This window comes from Podarcis filfolensis (genome assembly GCF_964270895.1).
Source record: "Podarcis filfolensis genome assembly, chromosome: 3".
NCBI lineage: Eukaryota > Metazoa > Chordata > Lepidosauria > Squamata > Lacertidae > Podarcis > Podarcis filfolensis.
In genome coordinates, this window is record NC_139606.1 from 71,527,100 (window position 1) to 71,543,528 (window position 16,429).

General features: G+C 44.7%; 1 protein-coding gene and 1 long non-coding RNA gene across 2 annotated transcripts in view; one reads left to right on the top strand and one right to left on the bottom strand.

Moving 5' to 3' along the window:
• Positions 1-471: 471 nt before the first annotated feature.
• Positions 472-16,429, bottom strand: part of LOC310759054 (uncharacterized protein) — a 233,452-nt gene continuing 217,494 nt past the window's right edge. The window contains exon 2 of the mRNA XM_083605864.1: positions 472-2,800. Within this exon, the coding sequence (XP_083461990.1) occupies positions 845-2,761 (1,917 nt within the window). The 5' untranslated portion in view covers positions 2,762-2,800 and the 3' untranslated portion in view covers positions 472-844. The remainder of the gene's footprint in view (positions 2,801-16,429) is intronic.
• On the top strand, positions 9,777-15,414 carry LOC310759257. The gene is made up of 2 exons (XR_014546288.1): positions 9,777-11,097; positions 14,388-15,414. It is a non-coding gene; the product is annotated as an uncharacterized lncRNA (long non-coding RNA).

Below are 16,429 nucleotides of genomic sequence, written 5' to 3' on the forward strand. Positions count from 1 at the left end.
CTTTCAAGTCCAATACAGTAAAAAATGTTGCTTCTGGTGGGATCAAACTCAGCAGGGTATATGGGTTTGGTACATTTGGGTGCAAGGTCTCGATAGCCTGGTTTACGAGCCTCAAGTCCTGTACTGGCCTGTATTCATCTGTCCCAGGTTTCCGAACAGGCAAAAGGGGTGTGTTCCATTCTGATTGGCAGGGCTTAAGCAGACCATATTTTAATAGGCGGTCCAAATGTTTCTGGATGCCCTCTGCTGCTCGCCGGGGTAAAGGATATTGCTTTACAGATACAGGGGTAGCCATAGGTTTTAGGGTTACTACAATTGGAGCTATATTCTTAGCCATTCCTGGTGGGCTATTTTCGGCCCATACTCCTGGTGGCACCTGTAGGGTTTGGAGGAGCTTGTTTAATCCTGTATCCAATGTGGGTTGGACTTGCAGGGCTGACATTAGGCGCCATGATTGTTCCTTAGGTACCGAGAGGGTAATTATTCCTGCTGCCTTTGATGGCAGTTTCATTTCTGGACCTTGAGGAGTGAAGGTGATTTGGGCCTGCAATTTGGACAGCATATCTCTACCTAAGAGAGGTATTGGACACTCAGGTATATACAAAAACTGATGGGTTAAACGATGTCCCCCAATCTGGCATTCCAAAGGTTGAAGGAAAGACCTCTTAGCTGACTGACCAGTGGCACTTTTAATGACTACACTTTTGGATGCCTTTTTCTGCAATAGTTCTGGGAGTACTGAGTATTCAGCCCCAGTATCAATCATAAAGTCTATTAAATGGCTCCCTAATTGAATCGTGACCGTGGGCTCCTGGAAGCCTAACTTTATGGAGTCCGGTCGTTCCTAGTCTTGGGTAAAATCCTCCTCTGCCAGTCCAATGAAATTGTCTCTACTCTGTCCTTGTCCAGGTCTCTGATATCTTCCATTTCGGATCATTCCCCGTCCCCGTCCCTGGTTTCTTGGGCCGGAGCCTGGGCCTGGGCCTGGGCGTACTTCTTCCAACCTCAGGGGTTCAGGACACTCCCGCTTCCAATGACCCTCCTTCTTGCAATTCGCACATTGATTCCTTCCCAGTGGTGGATTCCTTCCCCGCCCTCTCCCTCCGTTTAAAGGGCGGTAGTCTTGCTTCACTGCTGTGGCTAGCATCACCATCTTTTCCTTCTGCCACTTCTTCTTCTCTTGTTTCTCAGCCTCATCCCTATTCCGATAAACTCGGCGTGCAATGGCCATAATTTGGCTCATCAGCATCCCTTCCCATCCTTCTGATTTCTGAATTTTCTTACGAATGTCAGAAGCACACTGGGCCACAAATGTAGCAGTAATCATTCTGCTGTTTTCAGGGGCTTCAGGGTCAAAAGGAGTCCATATACGATAGGCTTCCTGCAGCCTCTCTAAAAAGTCTCCCGGACTCTCATTTGGTTTCTGTTCTACTTCTGAGACTTTAGACATATTAGTGGGCTTCTGGCATGCCCTGCGGATACCTTGCACAAGCGTCTGGCGGTAGGTGGTAAGCCTGGCCAGGTGAATTGCATTGTTTGGATCCCAATTAGGATCTTCCAAAGGAAAGTTATCCTGGAGATGACGGTCAATATTAAAAATATTTCCCACTCTGGCCTGCTCACGCAAATATATCTGTGCCTTTTCAATTATGTCTCTTCTTTCCTCAGTGGTGAACAGAGTATTCAGGAGTTGGCGGCAATCTGTCCAAGTAGGACTATGAGTATTTACTATTGAAGTCACCAAGTCCATCATAGCCTGAGGTTTTTCTGCGAAAGATGGGGTGTGTGTTTTCCAATTCATCAGATCCGTAGTTGTGAATGGAATGTACTGGAGGGTCGAAGTTCGAGGTGGCCGTGGTCCAGGTTGCCCATTAACCAGCACAGGCTCCTCAAGTGCATCAAATACTCTTCTAAGAGGGGCTACTACGTGACCTTTCTCTTCGCTTTGCTCTAGGGGCCTCAAATCATAGGGGATGGTATCTGTCCCAAGGCGTTCTTTTAGCAGCTTTATACGCCTGGCTGTATTGCTTGCTGACCGATCAAGGTCTTCCTGTAACTTCTGTAATAGTTCTCTAGGATTTGGATGTACAGGGGTTTGGGGTGGGCAATTGGTTGTTCCACTAAAGGAGACTGTAGATGGAGTTCTACTGGGACTCACAGGTGGAATAACCACTTCTGCTTGGGCTTTATTATAGGACTCCAAGGCCTCCTGAAGATATTTATCATAATCTATCAAGGAATCAAGTTCTGTGACTCCACCCCCATTATTCGTTCCACTTTCTTGCCTTGGGGTTACAACTGGTGGAGTATTTGGATTAGGCTCCCTTCGATGTGGAGCATAGGGTGGAGGTGGAAGCACCTCTTCCTCTGGTCCCTCAAAAATGGGTTTGAGTTTATTTGGCAAGATTCCTTTCCTAGCTTCGGCTTTTACAGCCAATAATTTGCATCGTTGGACTTTGCATTCCCTTATCCATGGAGGATTTTTATTTAATGTGCTCAGCCAAGAATCTATATATGAAAATTGTTCTGGGCACCCTCCCGTTTCTTTGGCGATGTTAGTCCAAAGTTTGCTTACTAAATTTATATCAAAGGTTCCCTGAGATGGCCATTCAGTATTTTGTTTCGGCCACTCTAATTCACATAACGTTCTCAAGCGCTCTGGCGTCATTTTGACTCCATATGCCCCTGAGAAGGCTTTCTTAAAATTATTTAACATACATTCAAGAGGTGTATTTTCCCCCTTTGAACCCCCAACTCCCATTGTATGGCCCTGTGAAGTATCCACTCAGTCACTCACACACTCGCTTCGTGGGGTTCCTTGCCCAGTGAAGTCGCCTTACTGGGAAACGAAGTACTACCCACTCCACACTCAGGTCAGCTACAGATTGTACTTTCTCACACATACAATGCGCTGGATACTTCACCACACTCTACTTCCCAACCTTTCCCTTTTCCTCCACCAGACCACCGTCTGATGTACCCAACCACCTAGCGTACTCAGTTTCCCCCTTACTGAGACGCAGAAGTTTGATCAAGACTTCTCTTCCTCCCAATTAATTGGAGGGCCAAAACCCCTTTGTGCACTTACCCTTAGCGGATCCCTCTTTATTTCTTTGGTTCCCCCCGGTCCGTCGCCGTCGGTGAGCAGGGTATCAGACAGACGAGACTTCTGCGTTCCCCTGGAAAAATGTTCCAGTGCGCGCTGGGTAAGCAGTTAGTGGTCCTCCCTCTTGTACCCTGCCCAGTAAGGCGAAGGGGCTGCGTTCCAGCAGACCACTGATCCGAGTCACAGAGGCACCATAAAATGTAGCACCCTGCTTGTGGTTAACGCTTAGCTGGAATGAAATATTCAACGCAGCAATAGAGAAATTAAAATAATAATTTATTTGTCAGACAAATAAATGTGAGGCACAGTGGTATATGGTTACCAAGCTCTGGCCTGGCCTCCTGTCATTATGGCCAGCACTTATATTCCCTCAGCTCAGCCCCCTTGCTCCTCCTTTGGCTGCCTCTGTCCAATCAGCCTGGTTAAAATTCCTATTGGCTGTTCGCTAGAACCAATCATAAAAGATACACCCATTTCCTATTACCTTTTATGGGAGACAAAGAGCTATATTTCCTTCTATTTATAATTGGCAAACAGCCATTAACCTCTACAAGGCACCTTAATTACCAGATAACCTTTTGCCCTAGACTAGGCGCCTTAACTAACATTTCATCTTTTGCCCTATTGCCCTATTCACTCCAAAACAGATCTTTTGTTCATCTTCCCACACATTATCAATGAAAGATCTCCTTCTTTGGAGGTCATTAAGCAGAGACTTGACAACCATATGTCAGGAGTGCTCCGATGGCGTCTCTCTGTCTAGCAGGGGTCCGGACCCAATGGCCCTCATGGTCTATTCCAACTCTTCTATGATTCTATGATTCTATGATTTCTTACTTTCTAAATCCTTTGCATAATTACATTTAAGCCAATATATTTCATACATATATAGGTTTTTTTAGAAGAAAGGGAACTTAGTAAAAGCTAAGCTAAGTTTTCTAAATTCTCTGAAGCTTCAAAGCAGTTCCAAAGAGAGAGAGAGACCTCTTCCCTAGCCAGCTCTGTTTGTATTAGCTCTTGCTTTTTTAACCTTAGGAAGATGTGGCTCAAGTTTAATGGGAGGCACAGTGTTTTTGCAACCTTGATTGATTGTATTCTATCATTTGTATGGTCAGTGTGACCTTTTGCTCCCAGCCTGTTTTATGACCGCAATAAACCAAAGGGGCCTCTGACAAAGACCTTGCCTGTTGGTTTCCCATCTCGAAAGAAACATGTGAATTTAAGCTCATTTTTTTGAATACAGGAATCTGATCAAAATATAAGCCTTGATTAAAAATGCAGGCTATGATCAGATGCCTCACATATATCCAGTGCTTTTTTTCTAAAAAAATGTTTAGGGGTACTCTCATTTTCCTACTCATTGAAATACCAATACCTCAATGAAGCCAAACCTAGATTCACAAAATGTTTAGGGGTATGCGCCCCCCTGCACCCCCCGAAAAAAGCACTGTGTATATCCACCTCTGAAGCTCAGCAGATCTGGACATAGGAGATGACTTGGAAACTACGTATGGAAGGGTGGAATGCAAGGCTAAATAATTTTGTTATTTACAAAGTAGTACTGTATGTGTCTACTGAATTTACAAATCTATACTGTTTTTCATCAGTTTTCATAGCTGCATTATCTCAGTGCTTCTAAAATATCTGTTATCAGCAAACCACTGTATAACTTTGCATGATGCCTATAGAACTTGTTTTATAAGGTGCCTAAAAATATAACAAAGCTTCTTTCATATTCAAAACAATTGTGTGTGTGTGAGAGAGAGAGAGAGAGCGAGAGCGAGAGAGAGCGCATTTTTACAGAGAGAGAACTAATTTTAACACAAGAGGTCTTACATATATACAGCATTGTGCCCCCAACAAGAACCATGATCTGGTTCTGTAATCACAGTCTTTTTCTGGACTGAGTGGCTGCTGTCAACCTAAAAACACATTGCAAGAATTTTACTACTGGCAAACTAAGACCAGTACTCCCCTACTCCACAAGCCATCCATGTTGGTGGCCATTGCTACTTTTTGAGGGAGCAAATTCAAGTATGTATAAAGATCTGTCAACTAAATCAATGAATCACTGTGTTTCATATATAGATTGCTATCTCTGTCAAATTCTGAAAAGGTGAAGGATGGCTATTGTACCAATCTGCCTTTTGAGGGGATTCTTCAGGAAACAGCCTCATTCCTCACCCCCCTCCTTTTGCCATTGTTCACTTTATCCTCTGTCGGTCCATATATCTCAAAGTTGTAAGGGAAATCTGTAATAATTCTAATTCATCTTCAAGCCTTCTTTTAGAAGGATTACTATAGATGTCCTAAAAGGGCACAGAGTATGGTAAATGGAAGAAATTAATTAGCAACTCTAGAAATGGGGGAAAGAGAATAGACCCTGTGCACACTGTATACTTTAAAATTGTTCCACCCTAAGAGTGCCTTCAGAAAACGCTGCCCACATTTATGCATTCAGAATCTTATGGTGATCCAGGATTTATTGACATAGCAAATCTTCCCTGTGAATTTATACGTGCTCATTTTGAAGGAAGGCTTATATGCTTCTATTTACTTAAGGGCCTTTCCCCTACAAAGATGTAGTACATTCTGTCTGAAACCTTTCCATGACACCATCTCTAGAGGCACGTGCTGTACTTATAATATATTGCACTTTATCAATGGATTCTTGCAATGCACACGACAGATGCTATATATAACTCTAGGTTATGCTTACAAGTTTGACCTATCTGCTAATAGATAGGAAGAAAGGCCTGGATTGGTATGGAAGAATGGAACGCTTGGGGATTCATTTAGACCCACTTTGTATTTTGATCCCATTTTTTAATAATAGTAGACAGGCATTTCCATTTTCTCCAACATGCAGTATAATATTTCCCATGCATATAATGCTAGGAAAGCTATACCTGTTGAAATCCTCAGTGACTTGTAGCTATTAAAGGCGTAGAGCCTCAGCCAGTGGGGGCGGGGAGGAGTAGCTGGCGTGTTATGCTCTGCTGAAAATATTGATTGATCAGAGGCTTCAAGAACTCATTCCTTCTGACACATGCTGATTTATTTAGGTGTGACCGCATCACAGAACTGATGCTGAGTAGCCATGTTTGTCTCTTGGGGGGGGGGGGAGAGGAACAGTCTTGTGGCACCTCAAAGACTAGTAAGGATATTATGATGTCAACATTTGTGGACTGAAGGCCACATGCGTTGCATTCTGGGATAGCATGGAATATTCCAGCCATTACCAGTAACGTACACTGATGCTGTACAAGCTATATTACGGACACCAGTCTCTGGGCATAAAATTTGGTGATTTGATGTTTCAAATCTTCTGGAACTCTGCACAGCCACCACCCACAGAAGTTGTCCTTTGAATGATCCTTTAGAGCCAGCTGTTGCATTCGGGAGAACTTTGCTTATGTCATATGCTCAGGCTAAATGAATGGGCACATAGCATGGATTTGCATGTAGCTGCGAGGCAACTGCAGGAGGAAGGAAGCAGCTCTAGTAAGGCCTGTCACTGGCAGGGATGAACAAGTGTTTGGACACTTTAGAGAGGGCAGGCAATATAAGCTCCTCTTCAGTCGTTATTGAGAAACGAGCCCGATTAGCTAGGAAGCATGCACTTGCCACTGATGGCAGAGGAGCAGGCTGTCATGTTGACACAAAGCTACCTGACTCTGCGTTGCACATCAAATTAGGAGAACACATACAAAGCGCTATAATCCCCACTCTCTGTTCCTGTGCACTGATTGGTAATAATTACCCTTTGCAGTTGGGGGTGGACGAAGATAACCCAAGAACTCTCAGGTTAATTATTTTTCTTCAGCACTCTGTAACAGTGCTGATGTTTTAATAGCAGGCAACCTTTTCGTGTTGGGAACCTTGGAGATTTGAAATTGGCAAGAGCAAAATACCATTTATCTCTTTGGACAATAAGTAATTGTCCTGCAAGGCCTAAAGTGAAGTAAAAAAGGGGTTTGTTGGCAAGCTAACGCATATTCGTTTTGCTGCTTCAGTCTCCCGTACTAAATAAATGCAGCAGTAACTGCAGTTTTGCACTGGGAGTTTCTGTCACTCCCATCAGCTGGAGAGTTTATAAAGTTGAAATGGAGAGTACCTAATTGCCAGGAAGCCAGAATAATTCCATTTTGTGTCATTATTCATACATGATATATTCCCAGCATGCATTCTCTTTAATTACTTACACACATAATGCAAGTATGCATATGGGCCAATACATTTCTGATCACTGTGTCTCCTCATGGCAACTCCTTAATGATTTTGGTGTCAGAGCTAATAGCAACATCTGATAGGAGATCTGAGGGCACTGATGATCCTTCTAAGATTTAATGCATTCATGCAAAACAAAGAGACATAAGCCTATTTGAGAAAATAAAGTATGTAGCAGGGGAAATGTCAACTGTACAATTCGTGATTAAACCAGCAAACACAGCCTAAACTTTGCCAGGACATAATGTATTCCAAAGATCCATGTCATAAGAAGATATGTAGTTATGTGGCTCAAATTAAGCACTCATTTCACTGTGACATCAAGAGCCACGCTGAGCTATAAATGTGCACTCATGCTTTCAAAATCTATTTATGAAGGACAAAATAAAATCAGTGGAAACATAACGTATATTTAAACCAGAATAATGGAGCAGCAGAGGTTGTCAGAATACTTCTTGTCATTGTGTTGTTGATTACAATAATTTGTATTTCACCTCTCTGCAAAAAAACTTGAGAAGAGTCCCATGTTCTGTTCTCTAAGTGGCCAAGCAGATGTCCATTTATAGCTTTCTAAACTGATTGGGTGAAATGCAGTGCATATTTAGGGAAGTTTTTAATGTTTAATGTTTAACAGACCATTGTATTTTAATATTTTGTTGGAAGCCGCCCAGAGTGGCTGGAGAAACCCAGCCAGATGGGTGGGGTATAAATAATAAATTATTATTATTATTATTATTATTATTATTATTATTATTATTATTATTCTGTTCATATACTTTAGGGGCTGCAATGTAATGCTTGTGCATGCCAGTGTTCCTGCCAGTACATCCTTTGGCTCTTGTGAAGATCTCCATAAACACTCCCATAAATACCCACAACCCATGAGAGATGGTTTGCTTTTCCTGCTCAGTTCCTGTTTGCAGTGCCTCAGCCTCTGCTAAATTGAATATGCCCCCTTCAACATCCCCACATTTCAGAGCAAGATAGGATTGGACATTCTGTTCTGAACGGAGGTAGTGGTGCCCGATCTGTGGAATGCCCTCCCATCAGATGTCAAACAGATAAACAACTATATGACTTTTAGAAGACATCTGAAGGCAGTGCTATATAGGGAAGCTTTTAATGTATAATGTTGTATTGCCTTTTTGTATTTTGCTGGAAGCCTCCCAGAATGGCTGGGGTGGCTTCTTCTTCTTCTTCTTCTTCTTCTTCTTCTTCTTCTTCTTCTTCTTCTTCTTCTTCTTGTTAATAAGGATAGTTTGAAACTACCCTATTTGTTTCCCTTTGCATCTATTCCTAATGTTTGGTCAGGGTTGAATGATATCCATTCAATATATTTTGTGAATTTTCCGCGGACAAATAGCAGTGGATTCTCCCTTCCCTGGAAATTTTCCATTTTGGAAAAATATTCCCCCCTGATCATTGCCTAGCACAGTATAAGTACTATATAAATGATTAGTTGTTATATTGCTTAAAGGTAAAGGTACCCCTGACCATTAGGTGGACGACTCTGGGGTTGCGGCGCTCATCTTGCTCTATAGGCCAAGGGAGCCGGCGTTTGTCCGCAGATAGCTTCCAGGTCATGTGGCAAGCATGACTAAGCCGCTTCTGGCAAACCAGAACAGTGCACGGAAACGCCGTTTACCTTCCCGACGGAGCGGTACCTATTTATCTACTTGCACTTTTTGGTGTGCTTTTGAACTGCTAGGTTGGCAGGAGCAGGGACTGAGCAATGGGAGCTCACCCCTTTGTGGGGATTTGAACCGCTGACCTTCTGATCGGCAAGCCCTAGGCTCAGTGGTTTAAACCATAGTGCCACCCACGTCCCTGTTATATTCCTTAGAGATGTACAAAACTATTTTTGGTATGTTTCACTTTCTCATGTAAACTATAATTCCATTCTGTTCTGTACCATTTCGGCATAACTGCAATTTTTAAAATAAAATAAAATAAAGCAGACATATTCTTTAAACATGTATTTAAATGCCTATTTCCTTCTAACACACATATTTACTGGCACATTTTCTCTCAAAATATATATTTATCTACATGTTTTCTCTCAAAATATCTGTTATGTTTCAGTACTGAGAACTGTCTTCCAACATGAGAGAAGTGAAAAATCTGTTGAAAATCTCAGTTTGGAACTACACATTTGTCTGAGAGGTTCAGATCAGGATGTTTTATATAGGAAGATTGAATTCTTCAAACATCCTTATTATAATGATGCTACTATTATTACTCATAGAAAGCGTGTTCTCCAATAAATGAGAGCACGTGTTGCGGTGTGGGCTGCCGGGCCAGGCCTCTGGTTGCCAGGCAGGTTAATAGTTGTTGCCTGGCATTGCGATTGGATAACCGGGTTGCTGGGGCAAATTGTATGTTGCAAATTGGGTGGGTGGGACCATAGTCTTTAAATATCAGTGCACTCTGGTTTCTCTTTCTCTTTGCAGAGTGCATCGGATCAGGAGCAATCTTCTCATGTCTGGTTACATTTCTTTATTCCCTCCCTTCTTTTTAATCCTCTCTAGTCCCTTAATTAATCTAATTCCCCTTTTTTCCTGTTTGATTTCTCACCCCACCCCTTACCCTGCCCTGTGGGAAGATTCTCCCTGTATCTGTGGCTTGCCTTTCCCAATAGGGAGAGAGCCCCCATTAGGGGCTTTCTTTTGCAAAAAGGTTTCCCCCATTTTTGCCTGTTTAATTGTGGGGCTAGTCAGGGCTGTTCCCAGCTTAGCTGGAATCACTTTCGTTTATAGTATCCCCAAAGCTTTATTTTGGGTGCATGCAGTGCTGTTGGCCGAGTTTTAATCTAGCCTTGGGCGGGCACACTATATTGAGTTCCTTCAATATTGCAATGAGACTACAAAAGGCAGAGAGCTGCAGCAGGGAGGCCTTCACGGTCTGCTCGGCCTGCACATATCTTTCAAGCCTAAGCCTGCTACAGTTAGCAGTACAGTAAATTGTTAAGTCTCTGTGACATGTGACTCATTTTCTCTATAAGAATTTATCTGTTTGTTTGCAGGCTCACTTGTTGCTAATATTTATCTTAGGCAGACAGAGTGGAGCCAGAGGCTCTCTGTGCCTCCAGTGAGCACTCTGTGTATGCTCTTTAACTATGCTGTTTCTGAACAAGTTTATTTTCTTCAAGTTTGTTTTGCCCTGATAGTGGCAACTGCCATTTTAGAGGCGAGCCACTGTGGCTTAGTGGCCAGAGTGCAGGACTAGGACCTGGAAGACAGGGTTCATATCCCCCACTTAGCCATTGTTATCACAAAACAAAACAAACTGCTCCTTTTGGACTATTCTGTTGCTGGGTAGTTCAGCCCACTTGTGATATTGCTCCCAAAAATAAGTTTGGTTTTCTTGAGGGCGTGCTTCCCTCTAAAGGGCAAACAGGGGTACCTGGTCAGGCACTGGGCTGCCTCGAGTTTGTTATCTCATTGGAAACATTTATGTCTGGCCTAGCAGGTGATCTTAGGGTTTGACCCGCTTGGCCCTAGAATTTGATGGCCTCTGGCAGCGTTTCCGGCCTGAATAGCTTCCCCATGTGGTGCACAAAGCATTGGTTTCACCAGTTCCTCACATTTAGTTTTTTGCAGATTATGACAGGGCCTTTGCAGATGCCTCCAGAGCTTGCCTCTCCTGCAGAGGTTGACTTGCTGATGCCCTAGGTGCCTTCTTCCAGAAGGAAGCGTCTTCAGAGGTGGCGATCCAGGAGCAGGGAGAAGGGGAGCAGGGATGATGCTTACACCTCCTTGCAGGTACGTCAAACCTGGGTCTTTAGGGATCATCCTGGATAGCTCAGCTGGTCAGCGTATGGTGCTGGTAATCCCTAGGTTGCAGGATTGGTCCCTGTATGGGACAGCTGCATGCTCCCTCATCACTCTGCCCGGACACTGAGGTCCAGCGCCGAGGGCCTTCTGGTGGTTCCCTCACTGTGAGAGGCCAAGTTACAGGGCACCATGTGGAGGACCTTCTCGGTAGTTGCACCCGCCCTGTGGTACGCCCTCCCATTAGATGTCTACTACCAGACTTTTAGAAGACATCTAATGCAGCCCTGTTTAGGGAAGCCTTTAATGTTTGCTGCATTTCTGTATTTAATCTTTTGTTGGAAGCTGCCCAGAGTGGCTGGGGAAGTCCAGCCAGATGGGCGGGGTTCAAATCAATGATGATGATGATGATGATTTTGTGGGAGAGTGGACTAGATGATCCTCAGGGTCCCTTCCACCCTGCTATTCTTTAAGTTGCAATTCACTATGGGTATGTTAGATGCAGGGCTGCCATCATCCCCTCAGCTTGCTAGGACCGCAGGGACGGGGACATGTGGACCACTTGCGCAGCTCCACATTTCAAATGGAAATTCCCTGAGCAATAGAACCTGAAGCTGGTATGCAGGAAGCTGGCCCGGCAGCAGCTTTGTTGGGACTTTTTAGGGTTTCTGGCCAGCGTTGGCCCTGTAAATTTACACATCATGGTGGCAACTCAAGGCAGGGCATTCTGCCCAAGTGGGGGCTGGGTGCTAGCAAGCAATAACTCAATACCTCTTGCCCATATTTCCATAAAAATATCTTCCTTGAAAGCCTGGCAAAAAGGTTATCTAGATGGGTTAGTGGATTTGTGCTTGTGGGAAGGGTTTTCCCAAGGTTTGGGATTCCTCTGGCTTTTCAGCCAGTGGCTCAGAATACAGCAACTCAAAAGCCAGTCAGAGAGCTACCTGCTGTAGCAAGTAAGAAGGTTAGGAAGCAGCTTTCATTGGGACGTTTGGTGGGATCCCCTTGATTCTCCTTCTATTCCTGATTTTCATTTATCCCCTTTGGGGATCGTCCCTAAGAAAGCCCCATATAATCCATATTTATCACATCCCAAAGGCACCTCAGTGAATGACTCTCTGGAATTGTTCCGTGAAATATGCATCTTTGGATCAGGCAGTTGAGCTTACCAACAAATTGGAAGAGGACCTGGTTGGCATTATGCGATATCGAATTGGCTGTTAGGCTGCTGCCGGTTCACCCTCAAGATTATAAGTAGTTGGGCTTTAATTGGATGGTCCTTACATTGATAAGGCCAATCCAATGGGTTGCGCTATAGGCTGTGCAGCACTCGAGTCCTTTAGCGTCTTTCTGGATTGAACATTGTGAGTCAAGACTCGTTTAACTGGGGGTACCATTATTTGGATTATCTCACTGGCTGGTTCATGTGACACCAGCCTCTGCTTGGCTTACTGGACGCCCCTTATATTCCCTGAGGAGCTGGGTGTTCCATTGGCAGTGGATAGGACAGTGGCTCCTACTGCCCCTTTTAACGTATTTGGGGGCTAGCTGGATATTGTTGCTCATACCTCTGCTTGCCTGTGGAAAAGCTGTTTGCCGTGAAGGACGTTATTCTTGTAATACTTCCTCTGATAGCAAATGTTGCTTTGTCAGATTCTATCATTGCTAAGTCAGTTAAAAATTGGCATGCAGGGTGGTTGTTCCAGGCTGCCCCTTCCATTCCTGCTCGGCCAGGTGGTCTCATGGCCCGGGGTCCCTTCAGCATCCTGTACAGTGGCCTTGAGCCTGGCAGGGCAAGGCTATCACATGTGACCTAACTTTCCTTGAGTTCTCCCCATTGTAGTGTCAGCGCACATCTGGACTGAGGAGTACAGGGACCGTCGGGTCTGTCTTGGTCTGATAACCAGGCAGTGTGAGGGTCCTGGCAAAATGGTCCTCATGCTTTGGCAGAGTCTCCGCCCCCTTTTATGTGCTTTCCAGCTGCACTGCTTAAGGTCTAATATTGCGTTTCTGCTCGCTTTATTACGGGATCATCTACTGTTTTCGCTGTCACTCTATCCCGTTTTCAGTTGGAGAGCTCAGATTCTGGGCTCCGGACGCCCGGCTATAGCCGGATTTTCTGGAGCTCCCGTGGCGCTTTGGCAACAATTGATAATTAAGAGGAGTAGTAGCTTACTTTTCCCCTTCTGCTTTCAGGTCTTATGAGAAGGCCTGGACTGATTTCTTAGCATTTAGCTGGCAGTCCTCGGCCATTCAGAGGAACTTGCCTCCATTCTCTGAGCAGGACCTGCAGTAACTGGCCTACCTGCTGCAGATCGGATGCACTGTTAAATCTACCAGAATTCAGTCCGCTGCAATGTCTGCTAGAGTAAAGCTTTAAATTTCAGAGACCCTTCTAAAAGTGTGTCGTGCGCAGGGTCTCGGAAGGTTGGAAAAGACTCCAGCCTTCACAGGACTGCAGGCAGGAAGCCGGTCAATCTTGACCTATGCAGTATCCGCAACAAGTTAAGACTTGTCTCCTGGTTCTAGATCTAGACGAGACTTCTTTCAGTATTCCATTGTAATTTTGGTGTACTGAGGGTTGGGGAAATTGTGTTGGAGCCAGCATGGGGCTGAGAGTTTGGAGGCTTATTGCCTCAGGATTTTTCCTTATCTGCTTTGGAGCTTGTCATAAGTGTCTGGAGCTCTAAGTCAGACCTAGTGAGCAGGGTTGCCACCATCAGGCTTCCAGTCACAGGTAAGGTGGGCCCTGGCCCTGTTATTGGATACCAGAAATATTTGGCTTTTCGTTCCCCTGGGGGGCTGGCTCGATCCTAGAAGTTGCTGGTTCTCATGGGTTGCTCCTTCAGGATATATGCGTTTCCCTTTTGGAGTTGAGACTTGTAGTGCGCAGCTCCAAAACTGACCAGCTGGGTTGGGGGGAGGTTGTCCGCCTCCCAGCGACTGGGGAGGTGGGCCCGTGCCCGGTCAAGGATGTAAGGAAGTACTTGGCCTTGAGACCTCCTGGGGACGGCCCCCTACTCATGCATGAAAATGGTCACCCTTTGGCGCGACACTAGTTCACAAAAGTCATGCGTAAGGCCATCTCTGCTTGTGGGATCTCGGCCTCTGGTTTCGCCCCTCATTCCTTTTGCATAGGTGCAGCGACTATGGCGGCCCATTGGGGCTTCTCAGCCGCCAGGATCAAGGATTTGGGACATGGAAATCGGATGCTTTCAAGGGTTATGTGCGAAACAAATGCTGAGTTAGGTACTAATGCTTGTTTGTTTCAACCCTTGTAGATCCTACGCTGGTCCGCGTCTGGATAGTGGGACACAGCATCGTTCATTGGGCTGGCAGCAGAGTGAGGCAGTCTGCAAGGGGAGCGTGTCTCGGCCTCCCACAGCACATGCAAGTGTCATGGTTTTCCAGACGCGGAATGTCATGGGGAGAGTTTATGCCGCTGATTGGTCGCCGGCTGCTCTCGGACCTCCCCACCCTATGGCCATAGTGGTGCAGCTGGGGGAAAATGATGTGGCAACTATTGATTGCCTTGCTTTGCGCACCTCAATCCAAAAAAGGATTTGGAGGCATTGGCAGCCTTATTACCTTCAGTGAGAATAATTTGGTCTCACCTGTTGCAGAGGCAAACCTGGCGCGGTGTTTCCCGCCCGGAGGCCGCTGAAAAGGCCAGGAAGCGCATTAACTCTGCTGTTTGCGTGAAGGTATTGAAGCTGGGTGGTTTGGTGATTTCGCACCCAGACATTAATTTTAAGGCTGAGGCCCTTTACCGAGCAGATGGAGTGCACCTCTCCGATTTGGGGAATGATGTTTGGCTGGATGCGGTGGCTACTAAATTGGGTTCATGGTTGGGTTTGTGAGTGGTTGGCGGCGAGCGTTAGAGCTCGTGTGGCGGTTAGGCATTGGTTATAATATGCTGGTGGTGGAGGGGTCAGGTTAGGCCGTGCCTGCCCCTCCCGTTGCGCTGAAGGGAATTCCGTTAAAGGAATCCTGGGGCTTGCCATGATTTCGTCCAATCCCTGTCATGGGACCAGGGCCGCCCAATCCCTGTCATGGGAATCCTTGTCATAGGACCGGGCCGGCAAGCTTTCGGGGAGCTGCTGGGGTGAGCGGCGTGGGTCCGACGCTTAGCTCAAATGATCCCCAAGTTAGACTTTCCCTTCTACTGGCTACTGATCGGACCTCGGGATGTCACTTCTGTCCCAGGCGGGGGGACAGATAGTCATAACCAATGTCTAAACAACCACTCACTGATTTTGTATTTTAATAAAGTTGTGGCCAAAATAGTGCCCAAAAACCAAAACTAAATTACGTGTTATGTGTGAAGTTATTTGAGGGGTGGCCTGGGGACCTACACATGCAATGCCGCAAACCCGGGAGTGTTCCGGTTTGCAAATGTTCTTTGGAACCCAAACGTCCATTTTGACTTCTGCAGCTTCCAATTGGCTGCAGGAGCTTCCTGCAGCCAACTGGAAGCCACACCTTGGTTTCCGAACGTTTTAGAAGTCAAACGGATTTCCAGAACAGATTCCATTTGACTTGTAAGGTACGACTGCTCTGAGGTAGCATTCCCATGGCAGCTTAATTTCCACATTGTAGCTGAGCTATTGTGGCATATTAGCACAAGTTTATCCCTCGTTTCCATATTATTTGATGTTTTATTCTGTTTAATATTCTGTTGGGAGCCATCCAGAGTGACTGGGTAAATAATAAATATAATAAATAAATAATAATAAATAAATAAATAATAAATAATAAATAAATAAATAATAAATAAATAGTAAATTATTATTGTTGCTGCTGTTATTTGCAAATTGATTATTTTTATTTATTTATTTATTTTTACTTCCAGGTAGACAGAAACTTTCAAGATAAAGGCTTCTGGTCCCCTTAATTAAATATTTATTTTCACACATTCCCACCATTAAAATTCTTTTAAATGTATCACAGCTGTCATAAAATATTCGGGTGTAAAGTTCTTAAACTGAGAAGACCAGAAACAGTCGCCACCACAATCCATGACATAGAACACAGCACCTGACATGGCGTTCATTGCCATCTGCTTCTATCATTAAAAATATATGGAAAAAATGTTAAAAAGCTATTAAAAATAAATTTGATCTGTCTGCACGTTTCAGCCTTTCCCCACATGGCTCTCCATCAACAGCCTCCTCTGAGTAAACACACTTTTCGCCTTATACAGTGAGGAGATAATTATACAGTCTCAATTAGACCCTCAATCACTGAACTATAAACAGCTAGTGGTGCAGAACTGTATCATCTACTTTATAACTGCACAGCCCTTTCCTCTGAATTTAATCCC